Source organism: Canis lupus, chromosome 16 (genome assembly GCF_048164855.1).
Source record: "Canis lupus baileyi chromosome 16, mCanLup2.hap1, whole genome shotgun sequence".
NCBI lineage: Eukaryota > Metazoa > Chordata > Mammalia > Carnivora > Canidae > Canis > Canis lupus.
This window is the reverse complement of record NC_132853.1, coordinates 46,527,705-46,544,751: the sequence shown is the minus strand read 5'-3', so window position 1 is coordinate 46,544,751 and position 17,047 is coordinate 46,527,705. Positions and strand designations below refer to the sequence as shown.

General features: G+C 34.0%; 1 protein-coding gene across 10 annotated transcripts in view; it reads left to right on the top strand.

Annotated features, from left to right (window-relative positions):
• CEP112 (centrosomal protein 112) overlaps positions 1-17,047 on the top strand; it is a 400,571-nt gene that overhangs the window by 10,692 nt on the left and 372,832 nt on the right. For 9 of the 10 annotated variants that reach the window (XR_012009149.1, XR_012009150.1, XM_072781071.1 and 6 more), the window contains exon 4: positions 2,290-2,462. The exons of the other annotated variant lie outside the window; for it this stretch is intronic. Coding sequence is in view for 7 of the 9 variants with exons in the window: in XM_072781071.1 (XP_072637172.1) it covers positions 2,290-2,462 (173 nt within the window). In the remaining 2 variants the exon portion in view is untranslated. The remainder of the gene's footprint in view (positions 1-2,289; positions 2,463-17,047) is intronic. 10 annotated transcript variants of the gene reach the window in all.

The following is a 17,047-nucleotide window of genomic DNA, read 5'->3' as shown; positions in this document are numbered from 1 at the left end:
TCTTAGTTTCATTCCTTTAAAAATGTCAACTCATCATCCCAATTGGGAATAGTTATATTATAAGTCCTAGGTAATATATGAGGTAAAACTGTTTTTATTCTTTGTAATTCACTTTTTCCCACTTTGAATAAAAATCAGATATTGGCCTTAAGAGCACTGTGCTTATTGATTTGCCCATTCCACAATATTGTACAGTATTTCTGAAAAACTGAAATAAAATTTTTTATATTGAGCCTTAATTTCCCACTAGTTTTCACTGAATTAAGTGTATAATAAATATACTTAATAACATTAAGTATAATTTATGTCTACCAGTAAATTCTGGTTTATTAAATTCTTTCAGATACATTATTTAAAAATTCATGAGAGGTTGGATCTAAAATTCCTTTCTACTCTAATAAAATGATGATAGTAGGTTGGAGTTTATACTTCACCTAATTTCACTATCAAAATCAGCTGTTACAAAGGCAGATATAATAATGTTTCATTGGTGAATTGTCACTGTCTTGATCCTTGTAACCATGAAATATGCCTTAGTTCGTGTGGTGTTTGAATACTTGAGAAATCTGACTGGGGTACTCAGTATTGGTAGTTGCTATTAGGATATTTATGTATTTTTTTTAAAGCTGATTTTATAAGTTGACTTTGGTTAACCTAAACCAAAATGCAGTCAAGAGGCATACTGTACCCTAGATGATAATTCTGTTGTCCAAGGCAGAGATGCCGAAAGTTGTAATGGTGTTTCCAGTTGAATGTTAAAGTAGAACTTTGTATTTTGCTTCAGATCAGTAGTGTTGGAGGCAGTAGTGACTTGACTTTGATATTCAATTGAACATTGCAATGAGGGTCTCATAAAACTGCTGTGCCTGTCTGACTTGGAATAGAGAGGGTCATGTGTCAACCTCTCCCTCGAGTACACCCCTCTTGAAGATTCTTTGGGTAGAATTTGGAGAATTGGTGCCCAAGTATCCAGTTAATGCAGAGTTTTCTTCAGAAGTGTGTCAGGAAGTCCTCCTCACTTGAAAAGCAATTATTAGGCTCCTGCCATTCTTCTTTAAGGACTAAAGGTAGAACATTGTCCGAAACTCATTCAGACGTTGATAGATGGATGTGTTGCATCATGTTTTCCCATTCATATTCATTTCACAGAATCATAGGAAAGGCTTTATTTCACAAATAAGAAGGCCGCGGACCTGCCTGGGATTTTCTAGTTTATGGTGTGGTCAGAACTAAATTCCTGGTCTCTACCTGTTGCTCCTCCTTTATTTTATCAATGGATTCCTAATTTTTGTTTCTGATTTTTATAGATTGTGGTTTTCTGCCCATTGATTGTGTGTGTGCAGAGTAATTAATGATCACAGAAAGAAATAGAGCACATAATTTAAAAGGAACTTTTCATTTATCTTTTTTATTTTTATTTTTCTTTTTTTTCTTTTTTTTCATTTATCTTTTTTTTAATTGGGAATTTCTAGTATTCCATTTCATCTTCACTATTTTTTTTTTCATCTTCACTATTTTTATTAGCTGTATCTTTCCTTCTTAGTAGTTGCCTTAGGGCATACTAATTGCATCTTTAATTTATGGCAGTTTACCTTCAAAAGTATTTTACCAATTTATGAATTATGGAAGAAGCTTATAAGATTTCCTTCTCCCATTCTTTGTGCTATAACTTTTCAGACATATCACTCCTACATGTGTTTTATTATTATTTTAAATTTTAATTCCAGTATAGTTAACATACAGCATTATATTAGTTTCAGGTGTACAGCATGGTGATTCAACAGTTCTATACATTATTCCGTGCTCATCATAATTAGTGTACTTTTAATCCCCTTCACCTATTTCTCCCATCCCTCCACCTACCTCCTCTATGATAGTCACTGGTTTGTTCTCTCTAGTTAAGGGATTGTTCGTTTGTTGTTGTTTTTTATTTGTTTCTTTTTTCTTTGTTCATTTGTTTTGTTTCTTAAATTCCACATATGAGTGAAATCATTGTGGTCTTTATCTTTTTATAAAGCTTTATTTTTTTATAATACAAATAATCACCAGATTCACCTGTTATATAATTTCTATCGCTTATTAGATTTCTTATACAGCGAAGCATAAATAAAATGTATAATGTATCCATTTTATGTGTTTTAATATTTCATAATTCATTATTCATTTTTTATGTAATTGAATTTACATTGAGTATTTGAAAGGTTGTTACCAGACTTGAAACTTGATGGAAATCTTTATTTCATTATAGTACATTCTGAAAGAATAATTTTTCTAATTTTTAAAAATCAGTCCATCTATTTTGATGAACCAAATCCAGCACGAGCAAAAGGTTCAAGCCCAGAAGGATTACCAGAGTGGGTAATGGGTGAGCTGGGGACAAGTGAACACAAATTAAATGAATCATGGAAGCTTTCTTCTGGAGAAGGTTACTCTTTGGTGCAGTCGCCAACTGATGGACACAGGTATGCTATCAAAATGGGATTCAGATAGAATTTGTAATTTAGCCTGTCTTCAGAACTGGTTCATACATTGTTTTTTCGTGTGTGTGTGTGTGTGTGTGTGTGTGTGTGTGTGTTTATGGTAAGTAGTTGATTTACTTTATAATTTTATTAAAGTTGAGGGCTGTGAAGGGATGTGAGGTAGGTTAAATAACAGTTTTGCTTTAACATTTACTATATATTCAAGATTTTGTTACAGTTTTAGCTACTTTGTGGGTATCTATTAAATATATATGTATCCCATTACTTGAAAGGTAGTGCCTCAGTATCTTTAAATAACTTAATTCTCTGTTTTCCTTCATGACAAGCATGAATTAAGAACATTACTAATGACTTCAACAAAATATAACATCCTGCATATTCATCTTGAAGCTTATACTTGAATTTTTTCTTTTCCCCTCATTGAACAATATTTGTTTTGATTTAATAAAATAATGACTGTAACAATAAACCCCGCTCAACTGTACTTTGTCACTAAAGTCCTAACTTAAATAGGACTTTTAGTGGAAATAAAAATAAACTTCTTAGTTTTCCAAATACACAAAAGGTTTATTATTGTCATAGTATAATTTTTGGCCTTTAGGAGGGATAGGTTTACGTTGGGCTTTTATCAAATTTTAAATTTTACCTTTGATATTGTTTTCTGAAATGTTAAAATGTTGGACAGTGGCAATTGAAATGACCCATACTTCATGCTTCACTTCTTATCACCATTATCTTGCTAATTATCTTGCTAATTATCTTGCTAATTTTACTTTTTTGGAATTTGATTTGGTTAACAGTATAGTCTCTCTTTTTTGGTATAATTTTTTTTGTTTCTCCCTTAATCAGAGAAATGTTATTAGTAATTTGAAATGCCTTCATGGTTGATGTAGCCTGGTATGTTTTTGAGACCTCAGGTATTATGATGGAAAAGGGCAGATGAACACAATGCAAGAGATCCAGTCCATAACATTTTTTTACTAGCAAGGGGCAACAAAATGGAGAGGCAAAAAGGAAGAAGTGGTAGGTAGAATTAAGGATGCCTTCAGAAGATTAAAGAGAAATGAATAGATAAGTTAATAGCAGGTGGTGTTAGATACTTTTTTTTTTTGCAGTCAGGGGAGATTTAAAAATAGAAGTGCTATCATGGAATTTTTGTTAGCCTTATAGCTGGTAAATGGAGGTATAAAGGGATTGTGGTTTGCATATGAAGAAAAACACAATTCTTAGTTTGCCTGCAAAATCCATTAGGTGTTTGCCAAAACATTTCTTGAGTGTCCAACTAAAAGCTGTATTCCTTTCTAGGTAATGAATATGGAGTTTACAGTACAAAGGTGAACTAAAGTAGTTTCCCATGTCTTGGAGCTGAGCAGAAGTTGGAAACTTGTGGTCTTAGACTGAATGAATCATGTGAATAGATTTTTGTTTGACTTATGTAGTATCTTTAAAGATTTTTGAATGAGTTATTCAGACTTAAAAACGGGGAATTTCATATAAATACCTAGTTTTCTGGACAATTTAAAAAACTGGAGACGCACCTGTCTCTCCAGAAGACAGCCATACATTGGAGCTAAGTAATACTTGGCTACTCCTCTAATACAGCATGCCTTCGCTATTTGCTGCTCATTTTTGACACTGAGTTGGAGATCAGTTGCATCTCTTGTTGAGTATGATCTTTCTTCCCTTTTAAGGAGGGTTGAGAGGTAAAAGAAGTACTTCTTTTCACATTTTTACATTCTATCACAAGGGGAAAGAAAAGGTAGATAGATGAAGAGGGATTATAAGACTCAAAAAGAGGAGAGAGACTGCATCTTTGTAGAAGTGAAGACTATCCCTACATCTGGCAGCATAATCACTCGTTACCTAGACTGTACAGACTTGGATTTCTAACTGGTGTTTTAGGTAAATAAGGAAGAGAGTTAGGTGCATGGATAATTTCCACATAGCAGTTATAAGTAGTTGTGGGGATATTTGTGAAGATTGAGGTGTGTGTAAAATTAAGATTTAGGGTAGGAATAGATTTGAGATCTCAAGGAGTCCAAGTGAATGGGCTTTTCTTCCTTGGAACAGAGGATAAAATTTAAGAAAATACAGTGAGAATATTCTTCAAATATTAGTGACTTTTCTAGAAAATGATACCGTAATAAAATCTTCATAATTTAAACACATAACTTCTTTTTCTTTGTTGCTCACCTGTAATAAAATGGCATTTAATGCAAATTGTTCAAATATGAGACAAAAATTATTATTATTTTTTATAATAATTCAGGTATATAATAAGTAATTAATGGGAAAAGCAGGCAGTCCTTTGGTCCTCAGTCATTTAGAGCTCACAATTCAAAAAATTCTTACCTAACACCCCAGGTCTGTTTAAGGGACTCTGTGCTTCCTTGCTGCACTCATGACATGCAAAGATTTCATATCTGTCCTCTGTGCTAGATGGTAAATGCCGTGAGGCAGGAACTATGCTTTTCCTATTTGCACTGTTTCCAGCACCTAACACTGGCAAGGAACCTCTTGGGAACTTTGTTAAGTATTTCTATTTGATGAGTGCTTACATGCATGAATGAATGTATCATATTAGGCACTGCCACATACTTAATTTAATCTGTACAAAAACCTTTTGAGATAGGTAGATTGTGACAGAGAAGATGGCCCACAAGGATGAAAAAAACTTTTGGACAAGTTGAGGAAAGAAATTTTAAAGTTAAGAGAAGTGTGGATGTAGACTATAGAGATGCTCTTCACACACTGTGAGGAATATAAAGACAGTGAGCTGGAAAGACATATTGAAATATCTTTCTGGTCAAGTGTCAGAATACCACCAAGGCTTATACCAGTTAGTGTGGCAAAAACAAAACTTCTCAGTATCTTTTCTTATGTTTTTCTCTTAATTTAATTCAATCTATTTTCAATTTTAGTTTGATTTAACATTTTAATCCACATGTACATGAATTAACATATTTGTAATTTTGTATACATGAAGGCATTTAAAAAATAAAACTGACATTTACTTTAAGGCAATAAAATTGATTTAAAAGCCAAATACATAATGAGTGGGATGAGATCAGGAGTGGTGCTGAAGAGTCTACTGATGGTCTGTCTTTGTTTTTCTAAAGTTACTCCTTTACTCTCTGAGTGGTCATCCTGCGGTAATGAAAAAGTTAGTGTCTGCTAGTGTTGACCTAATACATCTAATCAGTTCTGTAAGAAATTGTTTTAAAAAGTTTAAGAGTCTTATAATATTTGACACATGTATGTTTTTATAGTGAATAATTTATTGTTACTTAGAACTGAAGTTTAATGCTGCCTCATAAATTTTACAATCACTTCAACTTGTCCTTTGAAAAACCTCTTTAATCTTAAAAGATTTTCCCCCTTAGTGTTTCTTTTTTGATCACTTTATAAAATCCTGCTTTACTTAGACCTTTTTGTATGTGAAGTATTTCTAATGGCATTTTAGATTATGCTGTTTGTGTCCTAGCCTTTTCATATTACTAAAGATGCAGAGCCCTTTTGAAGCCTCTTTGTTAGGATTCTCTATTCAGTAGACGTGGCACCTTTTCTTTACCTTTATTCTTCCTGTAGGATACAGGGTATAGCTTCATTCCAGACATGTTAGAAGTAGTATGAGATTATATTCAATCATGCTTATCTTCGTGCTTCCCCCCCCCCCCCCACCAAATACACATCATACACTAGTAAACTTAGCATTTCACATCAGTTTTGACACATAGCTTGTTCCATCCTGGTTTTATTCTTTGCCTTCCTTTTTCATATTTCTTGGTTTAAGGTTATGTCATTACCTATGTTTTCTTTTAGAAAAACCACTTTCAAATCATTTTTCTATTTTATTAGAGATCTATTACTGTATTTTAATGCCAAATATCTGCTTATTTTCTTGACGGTGAAATATTTTACTTACATTTGAGTTTGGAGCATGGTTTTACAGAATGTTACTGATGAAACTGTAGACTTAGATCTCATCCCTGTGCTGTTTGGCTGACTTCATTTAGTTCTGTAACCATGAGCTGGATCCATATATATATATTACTTCCTGGTCATCCTTCAGGTACTTAACCACTGTGATCTGGTAAAAACATTAATTATCTTTGTGGTAGGCAGATTTTCAGGTGGCTCCATGGTCCTTCTCTGGGTGTTCATAGTCTTGTGTGTGGGCAGGACCTGTGACTTGCTTCTAGCTAATAAAGTATGGCAATGGTATTGGGATTTCACTTCCATGATTACATTATGATACATAAGACTCTGTCTTGCCAGCAGACTGGCTCTAATGTCTTGCTGGTTTAAAAGAAGCAGGCTGCCATGAATTCACTAGCTCTAAGGAACTGAACACTGCTGACAATCATGCCAGTGGGGAAAGTGGATCCTTCTCCAGTAGAGTATCCAAATGAGAACCCAACTCTGGGCAAACCATGATGGCAGCCTTGCACGGCCCTAAGCAAAGGACCCAGCTCAGCTGTACCTATGTTTCTGACCCACAGAAGCTATGAGAAAATATGTAAAATATATGTTGTTTAAAGCTCTTCAGTTTGTGGTAATTTGTTATGCAGCAATTGGTGACTAATAACAGTTTTTATCCTCATTTTAGGAAATTGTACAAACTATATATAATACATGCTTGTAAAAACCTCAATGTAGAAATATGTGGAATGAAAAGTTGAAATCCTTCTCTCCTTATCCCCCTATTCCACTTGCCTCATGGGAGATAATGGCCATCAGCAATTTGGTGTGTATCATTCTGCAGTAGACACATAGCCACACAAATGTAACTTAACAATTATGAATTAATTTATACTATATGTACTATTTTGCAACTTGCTCTTGCTCTTTTGCCACTTGACTTGTCTGAACCTGTGTCATGTAGTCTGTGTAGTTTGTTTAATTGCGAATCAATAGTGTAGATTTACTGTAATTTAACCTAACTTAACCTATCTCTGTTGCTTTTAATTTTTTATTGTTATAAAGAATGCTTTAGTTAACATTTTGGTACATATACCATTATGCAACTGCTTGTTTTTTGGCTATTTCTGATGCCCAGAAATGAAATTGCTGTTTCAGTAACTAGGTACATTAACAGATTTAATGGATAAACTATTGGTGAGATTATTACTAGGTACAACATCTTGTGGATTGGTAAGAAAAACCTATATGGGCTAGTATGGAGATATCTCTATATAAAATTTTAAAGAAGTATATAAAAGTGTAGTAAGCTTCCTTTTGTGTGTATTTATGTTTTACAGAGGATATATGGACATATGTGTACATGTGTAAGGGATATTTCTGGGTGCCACATTTGAAACAGTTTTACCTTTAGTGTGTAGGACTAGTCTGGGTGGAAAGTTAAAAACTTTTATTTTGTACGTGTCTGTGTTATTTTTAATAGTTTACACACATGTATTTTTTTAAAATTTTATTTATTTATTCATGAGAGACACAGAGAGAGAGAGGCAGAGACTCAGACAGAGGGAGAAGCAGGCTCCATGCAGGGAACCTGACATGGGACTTGATCCTGGGACTCGATCCTGGGTCTCCAGGATCACACTCTGGGCGGAAGGCGGCGCTAAACTGCTGAGCCACCCGGGCTGCCCTACACACATATTTTTTGATAGGTACTATTAGGTTGCCCTCCAAAATACCGTCTTGTTAAGATGTATGGGGATAGACATCATGAACATTAGTGATGTACATTAATATATTTAACTATATGTAACAAATCCACAAATTTAAACATAAGGATGAAATTTTCCCAATAAATACTTGTTGATTTCACTTGTATTTCTAATTTGTTAAAACAGAAATCAAGTGGGATAAATTGTACCATTTATGAAGCATTCCTTGTATGCTAGATAATATTCTAGAAATCTTTGGTAAGTTATATTATCTGATTTCATCCTCTTTATGGTTCTGTAAGATTGGCGTGATGGGCCTTTGTATTTATAGATGAGATAACAGCGTCAGTAATGTCATGCCACTTTCCCAGTGATGGATTCAGTTATGGAATCTAGGTCTTGATGATTCTAGACCTCATGTTCTTTTCTAACCTACCATGTAGGCATGAGTACTTTTTGTAGCAAGTATGGAAATGCCCCTTTCATCCATCTTTTTCTCCCCTTGAGCTGCATCGGCAGTCCTGGGTGACCGTGCCTTTGTTCTTGGTTATTTCTAGATTGAGCTGAAATGAGGCAGTTTGCCTTTTTTCAAATCTTACTTTTGACACTTGGCAACCATGTATCCTCAGGCAAATTACTTAATTTCCCAAAACCTGGGTTTCACCATTTGTAAAATGGAGACACAGAGCCTCTGACATGGGACCTGGGAAAGTGCTAGCTGTTGTGGCCACCATCTTTTGGCATGATGATTGTTATTTTAATAGTTCCTGTGGGGGCTTCCTTATTAGTTTGTTTGACCATTGTTTTGCTTCTCTAATTATCTAGTCTTCCTAAAGGATATTATCTTAAAATCCATTGGTCAATTATTTTTAATTACTAAAAATCATGTGTTCTTGAGAAAAATAAATTAATGGCTATGTAGAAGGTTCTCATTGTAAACATGAATCCTGCACACTCTCAGAAAGAGTGTTAAGAGTATTTTAAAAGAGACTTCAAAAGAATCTTTATTTAAATAACTCAGCAAATCCCTTTCCCCCCAGATAGAAGGAATAACAATGTAGCTGCTCCCCCCGCTTAAAATTTTTTTTTTGCATTTGGTCATACCCTGAATTAGAAGCTGCCTAAGTAGACATAAGTTCACGTCATCTTTGTATATTCTTTTTTTGTGCATTATCCCAAACACAGAACACAAAGATAATAGGTTGTATTCTTGTCTTATGATTCTGTGAAGCTTCTTTTTAATGGCTTATAATTATTTTTATGACTTTTCAGTGAAGTATGATGTGGTCTGGTAGCTTATCACCAAAGTGAAGTTAGGGTCTAGGATAGAAAAGATGAAAAAGAATGATTTAATACCATTTATTTTTACTTGAAACTTTGCTTAAAAGTTATGGGTTAGGAGAGGGTGGAGGGGAATAAAGATGAATCAGCCTGTGTACTAATGGAAGAAACACATGGATTCTGCTTATTTTAGAGGACTTTGTTCATGAAAAATAAGTCATTAGTTTAGATTTCTTTAGAAGCCATTTTATAAAGAGGTACCATCTACATTACATAAAAATTTTAGGAGTGTGCAAACAACTATTATTTATTGTATATTACTTTTACCGTATTAGATATAGGTTATCTTTATATGAATTAAAGTTTTTTTTTTTAATTAAAGTTTTATCTTTTAATTTATATTGTGTTCTCTAAATAATAAATTTGTTCATACCTATAAGAAAGGACTTGGAGAATAATTATCCTACTTTAAGTGATTATAGAGGACTATAATTTTTGCATCTTGCTTTAATGAGATCCTTCCATGGGTTATTTGATGCCAGATTTTAGTTTGGAATGAAGAATCTAATTATAGCCCTGCCCTTATGGAAAATATGATTTGCTTTACAATGATCTCTTTATGATGTGGTTTTCCAGGAATGCATTGCAGCAAAAAGCCAGGACTGTGTATGTCCTTTAAAAATGTCTCCCATTACAGCTAGCATTTCATTTGCTTATGCAGTTTAATAACATGGCCAGCAGATGGTGATCAAGTATAATGAAAGTGTACTTGTGATCCAGTATGTCAGATCTTTGTGAAAAAACATTTTTCACTTTAAAAATAATGATGTAGGGGATCCCTGGGTGGCGCAGCGGTTTAGCGCCTGCCTTTGGCCCAGGGCGCGATCCTGGAGACTCGGGATCGAATCCCACATCGGGCTTCCGGTGCATGGAGCCTGCTTCTCCCTCTGCCTGTGTCTCTGCCTCTCTCTCTCTCTCTCTTTCTGTGACTATCATAAATAAAAAAAAGTTTAAAAAAAAAAATAATGATGTAATTTTTTAGTCTGGATACCTAAAAAACTGTAAAAAAAAAAATCTCTTTTCACTGTTAAGCTCTATTTTTATATGTAAATGAAATTAACACTATAAATAGCCCCTGCTCCTAAATTGTTGGATGAGTATATGGGGGAGCTGATCAATACCTTTCCTTCCTAGGGATACTTTTTTTTTTTTTTAAGATTATTTATTTATTTATTTATTTATTTATTTATTTATTTATTTATTCATGAGAAACACCGAGAGAGAGGCAGAGACATAGGCAGAGGGAGAATCCCTCTCCTGCAGGGAGCCTGATGTGGAACTCTATCCCAAGACACCGCGATCAAGCCCTGGGCCAAAGGCAGACCTCAACCACTGAGCCACCCAGGTGCCCCTTTCATAGGGGTTCTTTATATCCACTGGCATAAATAAATATGTTTGGTAATACATAGAGTAAAACATCCTTAAATGTTCACTAAGTACATTCATTATATTTAGGAATAGCCCCATTGTTTGGGCAAAGATATATTCTATAATAGCATGGTCCAGTAGAACTTTCTGCATAGAAATGGTCTGTGGCCACAGTGTCCAACACAGTAGCCACTAAGCCATTCACATATGACTACTAAGCACTTGAAATGTGACTACACTGAATTTAACATTGCAATTAATTTAAACAGCCACAGTGATTTAGTGGCTGCTGTATTGGGCTTGGAGCTGTAGACCTGAGTCTTCTGTGGGGGTGTTGTAAAACCTGACCTGCTAGTGGAGACCTGCTGTTTAGGTGGGGCAGGGGGATGCAGACAGGGACTAGGAGTTGAGTGTTGTTGCATATAAATTGCCTCTGCTCCAGAGGAGACCTTTCTGTGCTTCTTTGCAATTTACAGGTATATCTCTTCTTTGATGATAATCACTCATGATCAACACCTAGTTGCTTTTCTTTCAGTTAGTCTCAGGTTTCGGAGGAGTTCTCGTGAATATATATTTTTGAAAGAAAGAAAAATTGATCATTTTTCTTAAAATTTTTTATCATTTTATTTGGGTAGACCACTTAGGATGTATTATATCTGATTAATTTGATATTTTTGATACAATAGCCACTTAATCTTGAGCTGTAGAAATAAGTCTGCTACATAAATGAAGAATGAAAACTGTTTCTTAGGATACTCCATAACACATAATGTTTCACTCATGAAACCACTTAACTACTCATTAATTTTCAATATTAGCATACCAATTAAATATCATTCTTCGGTGTTTACCAAGACAAGGAAGTGGCAACAAATTGTAACTGAGATGGAATTGATTTGAAAATAATGGCCTTGCTTTTCTCTCAGGCTTTTTTTTTTTTTTTTTCTGAGTCATATTTTTTAGAAATTTGGTCACTTTTAAAAAAATTTTTAATGAATGGGGCTTTGTAATAACATCTTTTTATTTCATGAGTAAGTTTCTTTTTGTGAGATCATACTATTGAACAGTTTTGATTGTTCTTTTAATAAAAAGGGATGACAGTATGCTTATATTAACATAAAATTTAATTTTAAGGTTAACTAAAATACTCTCTAAGTGTTATCTGTTAAACCAGAGATCTATTAATAAATGTTGACTTAATTGTATGACTTAAAGACATTCTTATTTTTAATTTTTAAAATGAATTGTGTTGTTTTAAGGTAGGAAGTAGGGAAAACATGAAGTCTTAAGTTGTTTATGAATCTCTGGTCATTTTTTAATTTTGTTAAGCATCTAATTTTTTTCATTTAGTTTTGTTTTTGTTCCTAATAAAGTTCCCTTTGAAAAATTAAGTATGTTGTGGATCATTGAAAGTTATTTTTTTCTTATTTTCAGTGTTATTTGATAGTTTACTGCATTATTAATTGTTACTATTTATTATGTTTCATTTGTATTTTCCAATACCTTAAGAAGATGATTCTTCAGATTGTATATAACATTATTACCTGCTGCTCAGATGAATGCAAAGACATGAAATCTAGTTCTCATTTTAGTTTTGTGATCATTTATAATGCAGTAGTTGTGCAGGAGTTATATTACTCTTGTGATATTTTACAGCTGTAAAACAGCATACATGTAAAAAGTGTGTAAAAATACATAGATACACTTTAAAGAACAATTACAAAATAATACTTCTAATAATACCCCATACTTGTAGCCTACTCATGAAATAGCATGTTATAGTACTCCAGGAGACCTTTAGATGTCCTTCCCTACTGGCTCCTCTTCCCATCTGAGAGGATCATTGTCCTGTCTTCTGTGTTAATCATTTCTTTGCTTTTTGATTTTTTGAATGTTATATAAATGGGACCATCGTTTACGTATTATTTTGAAGCTTCTTTTTCTCATCATATTTTTCAGATTCACCCATGTTAATAAATGTAGCTGTAGTTCATTCTTTGTGACAAACTTTTAAAATTAACATGTAACATACAAGGCACGATATCAGGTCTAAAGCTTGATGAAGTCTTACAAAATAAATACTGTTATGTAATCACCTTCTAAATCAAGATAGAGAACATCACCAACTCTCCAGAAACCTGTCTTGCTCCTTCCCAGTCACTTATCATCCCTCCGAAGTAACCACTATTCTGCATTATGTCACTATAGATTAGTTTTAATTGTTTCTGATTCATAAAGTATGTTCACTTTTTTCTATTCATTGGCTCAACATTATGTTGTGAGATTGATTCATGTTGTTGCATTTATCAATGGATTATATTTTTAGTTTACTGCTGTGTGAATATATCACATTTATTTATCCAATCTACGGTTTTTTTTTTTTTTTTTTTTTTTTTTTTTTTTTTAGCCATTCTACTGTTATGGGACATTTTTTTTTTTCCCCAGGTTTTGGCTATTATAAATAATTCTATGGTGAACATTCTTTTACGTGTCTTTTCGTGCAGTATGTTGACTTGGAAGTGTAATTACAGTAGATAATGCCAAAGAGTTTTCCAAAATGGTTATAGGAATTTACATTTCCATGGTAGGACTTCAGAGCCTGTGGCTCCTCATCTTTCCTGTCAGTTTCTTTTAGTTTTAGCAATTCTAGTGTGGTGTTTTAATTTGCACTTTTCCTCATGACTAATGACTTTGAGCACTTTTCTCCATGCTTTTTGGCCATCTGGATGTGCACTTTTGTGAAGTTCCTACTCATTTTTTAATAAAACATTGTCATTCTTTTCTGTATTGATTTGTTCTAATTATATATTGTGGATACAAATTGTTGATATATGTATGGGAGATATCTTCTCCCACTTTCACTGTGTCTTCTGTTGAATGTTATTAATTATAGTTTTATCTGTTATTTGAGATATTGTTTGTGTTTGTTTTTGTGTGTCTTGTTTAAGATTTCTTGCCTTTGCCTAACCCAGGATCATGGAGATACTTGCCTATATTAGCTTCTAGAAGCTTTCTAGTTTTATCTTTCTCATTTAGGTATGTGCTACATCTGGAATTGATTTTTGTATATGAAGTGAGGTAGGGCTCCCTGCCATACCCCCTTGCTACCGCCCAGGATAGCAGATAGCCATTTGATCCAGCATCTTAAAAGAAAAAAGCCATTCTCCTGTAGTTGGCATCATTATTGTAAACTATGAAATCTTATTTGTGTGGGTTTGTTTCTGGACTCTTGTCCCTTCCATTGGTCTGTTTGTCTATCTGTGTGCTGTTCTACTCTGCCTTAATTACCAAAGCTTTGAAATAAATCTTGATTTTTTAGTAGTATAGTTATGCCCTCCAGTTTTCTTCTTCAAGATTGCTTTGGCTCTTCTTGGTTCTTCACATTCTCATTTAAAATTTATTATTAGCTGGCCAGTTTATACACACTCACCTCCATTGAGATTGTGATTGGCAATGTATTGAGTCTGTATATCAATTTGGGAAGAACTAATATCTTTATAATTTTGAATTACACTCCAAGGCTCAGGCAAGTAGTGATCTGTTTTTTGTCTCTATAGTTTTGCCTTTCCTAGAAATTTCATATGAGTGGAATCATAAAGTATATAGTCTTATGCATCCGGTTCTTTCACTTGGTGCATTGTTACTGACATTCATGTTCCATGTATCTATAGTCTATTCCTTTTTAACCCTGAATGGTTTTCCATTGATGAGTAAATCATCAATAAACATTTTGTTTATCCATTCACTAGTTAGTGGATATTTAGATTGTTATCAGACTTTGGCTATTATAAATAATGCTGCTGTGGACATTCATATTGCATATTGCAGATTTTTGTTTGAACACGTGGTTTTCATTTCCTTTGGGTAGAATTCTAGCAGTGAGTTGTATGATAAGTGTACAATTTAACTTTATAAGAGAAATACCAAACCATGTACCAAAGGGGCAGTACCGTTTTACATCCCTATTAGCAGTGTGTGAGTGTTTCAGTTTTTTTACATCCTCAACTCTTGGTATTATCAGTGTTTTTGATTTTGGTCATTTTGATGGGCATGTAGTGGTATCACATTGTGGTTTTAATTTGTATCCCCTAATAACTCATTATGCTGAGCATCTTTTCATGTGCTTAATGGCCATTTGTGTTTCATCTTTGGCAAAACATCTTTTCCAGTAGTTAACCTGCTCCCTACATGCTCAACTACAATAATCACTATAGACATTTCTAAAAAGGAGAATAATAAGAGTCACAAAATAGTCACTGGCCCATAGCAATTCTGAAATCTAGTTGGGTAGGTATTGGGAATTCCTTAATTCAGGCTTAAGACCTGGGAATAATATTCCATGTCTCTTGACTCCTCCCACTAGGTTCTTGATTCCATCTTCTGAGTTCTTCCTTTTTCATGAAAGATAGCATGTATTTGCAGCTGAGCAGTTTTCTCAGTTGCTTCCTTCTAGAAGACTTTGGGGGTCCGGTGGTCCCTTTTCATTTTGTACACTTATCTTTTTCAGTCCAGGAGAGTAGTTATTTTGCTTATATAATGTTTTAAAAAGATTTCATGTATTTATTCATGAGGGACACACAGAGGCAGAGACATAGGCAGAGGGAGAAGCAGGCTCCCTCCAGGGAGCCCGATGCAGAACTTGATCCCAGGACTCCAGGATCACGACCTGAGCCAAAGGCAGAGGCTCAACCACTGAGCCATGCAGGTGCTCCACTGATATAATTGAAGGACAATGACTTTAACCTTTCTAGAGACTCTGTTTGAGAGAATCTTTATGTCATAGCCTTTATTTTTTTTAAAGGTCTCCATGTGTGAATGTATAGAGCGCTCTGATGTACCACCTTTAATATTTTTGATCTTAAAAGGTTTTTTATCTGTACTCTTGGCTTTATCTCTAAGCAATGCCCAAACTTCACTTGGATGCCATTCTTACTTTAGCATCTTTTGCCAGCTGGAGACTAGGAATTTTTAAAATGATGAAGTCCTGCTTCTTTTTTCTTTAAGTGTCCTCCACTATATTTTTTCTCTCCTTTTGCATTTTACTATAGGCAACAAGAACTACTTTGCTTGGAAATCTCCTTCACTATATCACTCACCCAATTTACTAAGCACTTTTTCTATTTTACATGTTACTGAAGGTGATAGTATAGCTTTCTGCCATTGTAGTAAAAGAATACCTCTTCCTCTAATTTTCAATAACATGTCTCTCACTTTGTCTTGAGTTCTCACTAGCAATGTCCTTAAATTTAAGATTTCTACTAACAGCTCTTCAAGTCAATTTTGTCTTACTCTAGCTTACTACTCAGTCATTCCAACCTCTAACCACTATCTGATTCAAAAGACTTTTCCACATTTTAGAGTAGTAATAAAAATCTGTATTAGTTGTCTATTGCTGAATAACAAATTACTCCCAAGTCTTAGCAGCTTAAAAATAATAAATATTTATTATCATGTGGACATGGCTTAGCTGGGATTTTGGCTCAGGTTCTCTTATAAACATACAGTTAAAGTATTTGTGGGATGTTTGTCTGAGGGCCTCAGTCTTACGGCTTTCATTTAGAGGCTTCCCTCTGTTCCTTGTTTAGACTTTATCCAGCATGCAGCATGGCAGCTGGCTTGCATTGGAGAGAATAAGCAAGATGGAAACCAGGCTCTTTTTGTAAGCTAATCTTGGCAGTGATAGCTTGTCACTTGTAGATTCAGGTTATTAGAAGTAAATCATTAGATTCACTGTATACTCAATAAAAAGGGCTTATAGAAGGGCATGAATACCGGGAAATGGGGATCATTGGGAGCCACATTAGATGTTATGTAGCACATACCTAGAACAAGTATCAAAAATAAAATAGACATATAACTGGGAATAAATATAGCTAGAGGGATTAAAATGGAATACAGTAAAATAGTCAACACAAAAGAAGGTAGGGAAGAACAGAGGAACAAAGGAGATGGGAAAAATATGAAATAAATAGCAAAGTGACATATTAAATAGAACCATATCAATAATCATGTTAAATGTAAATGGACTCAACAGCCCAATCCACAGGCAGTGATTGTTATATTGGATAAAAAAACAAGAACTAATTGTATGTTATCTCTGAGACATACTTTAATATACAAAGACAAGTAAATTGAAAGAGATGTAGAATGTAGAGATCTAAAATGAAAACAAGGATAAGAAAGTTGGAATGCTGTATTTAATATCAGGTAAAATAGAGGGTAAGCTAG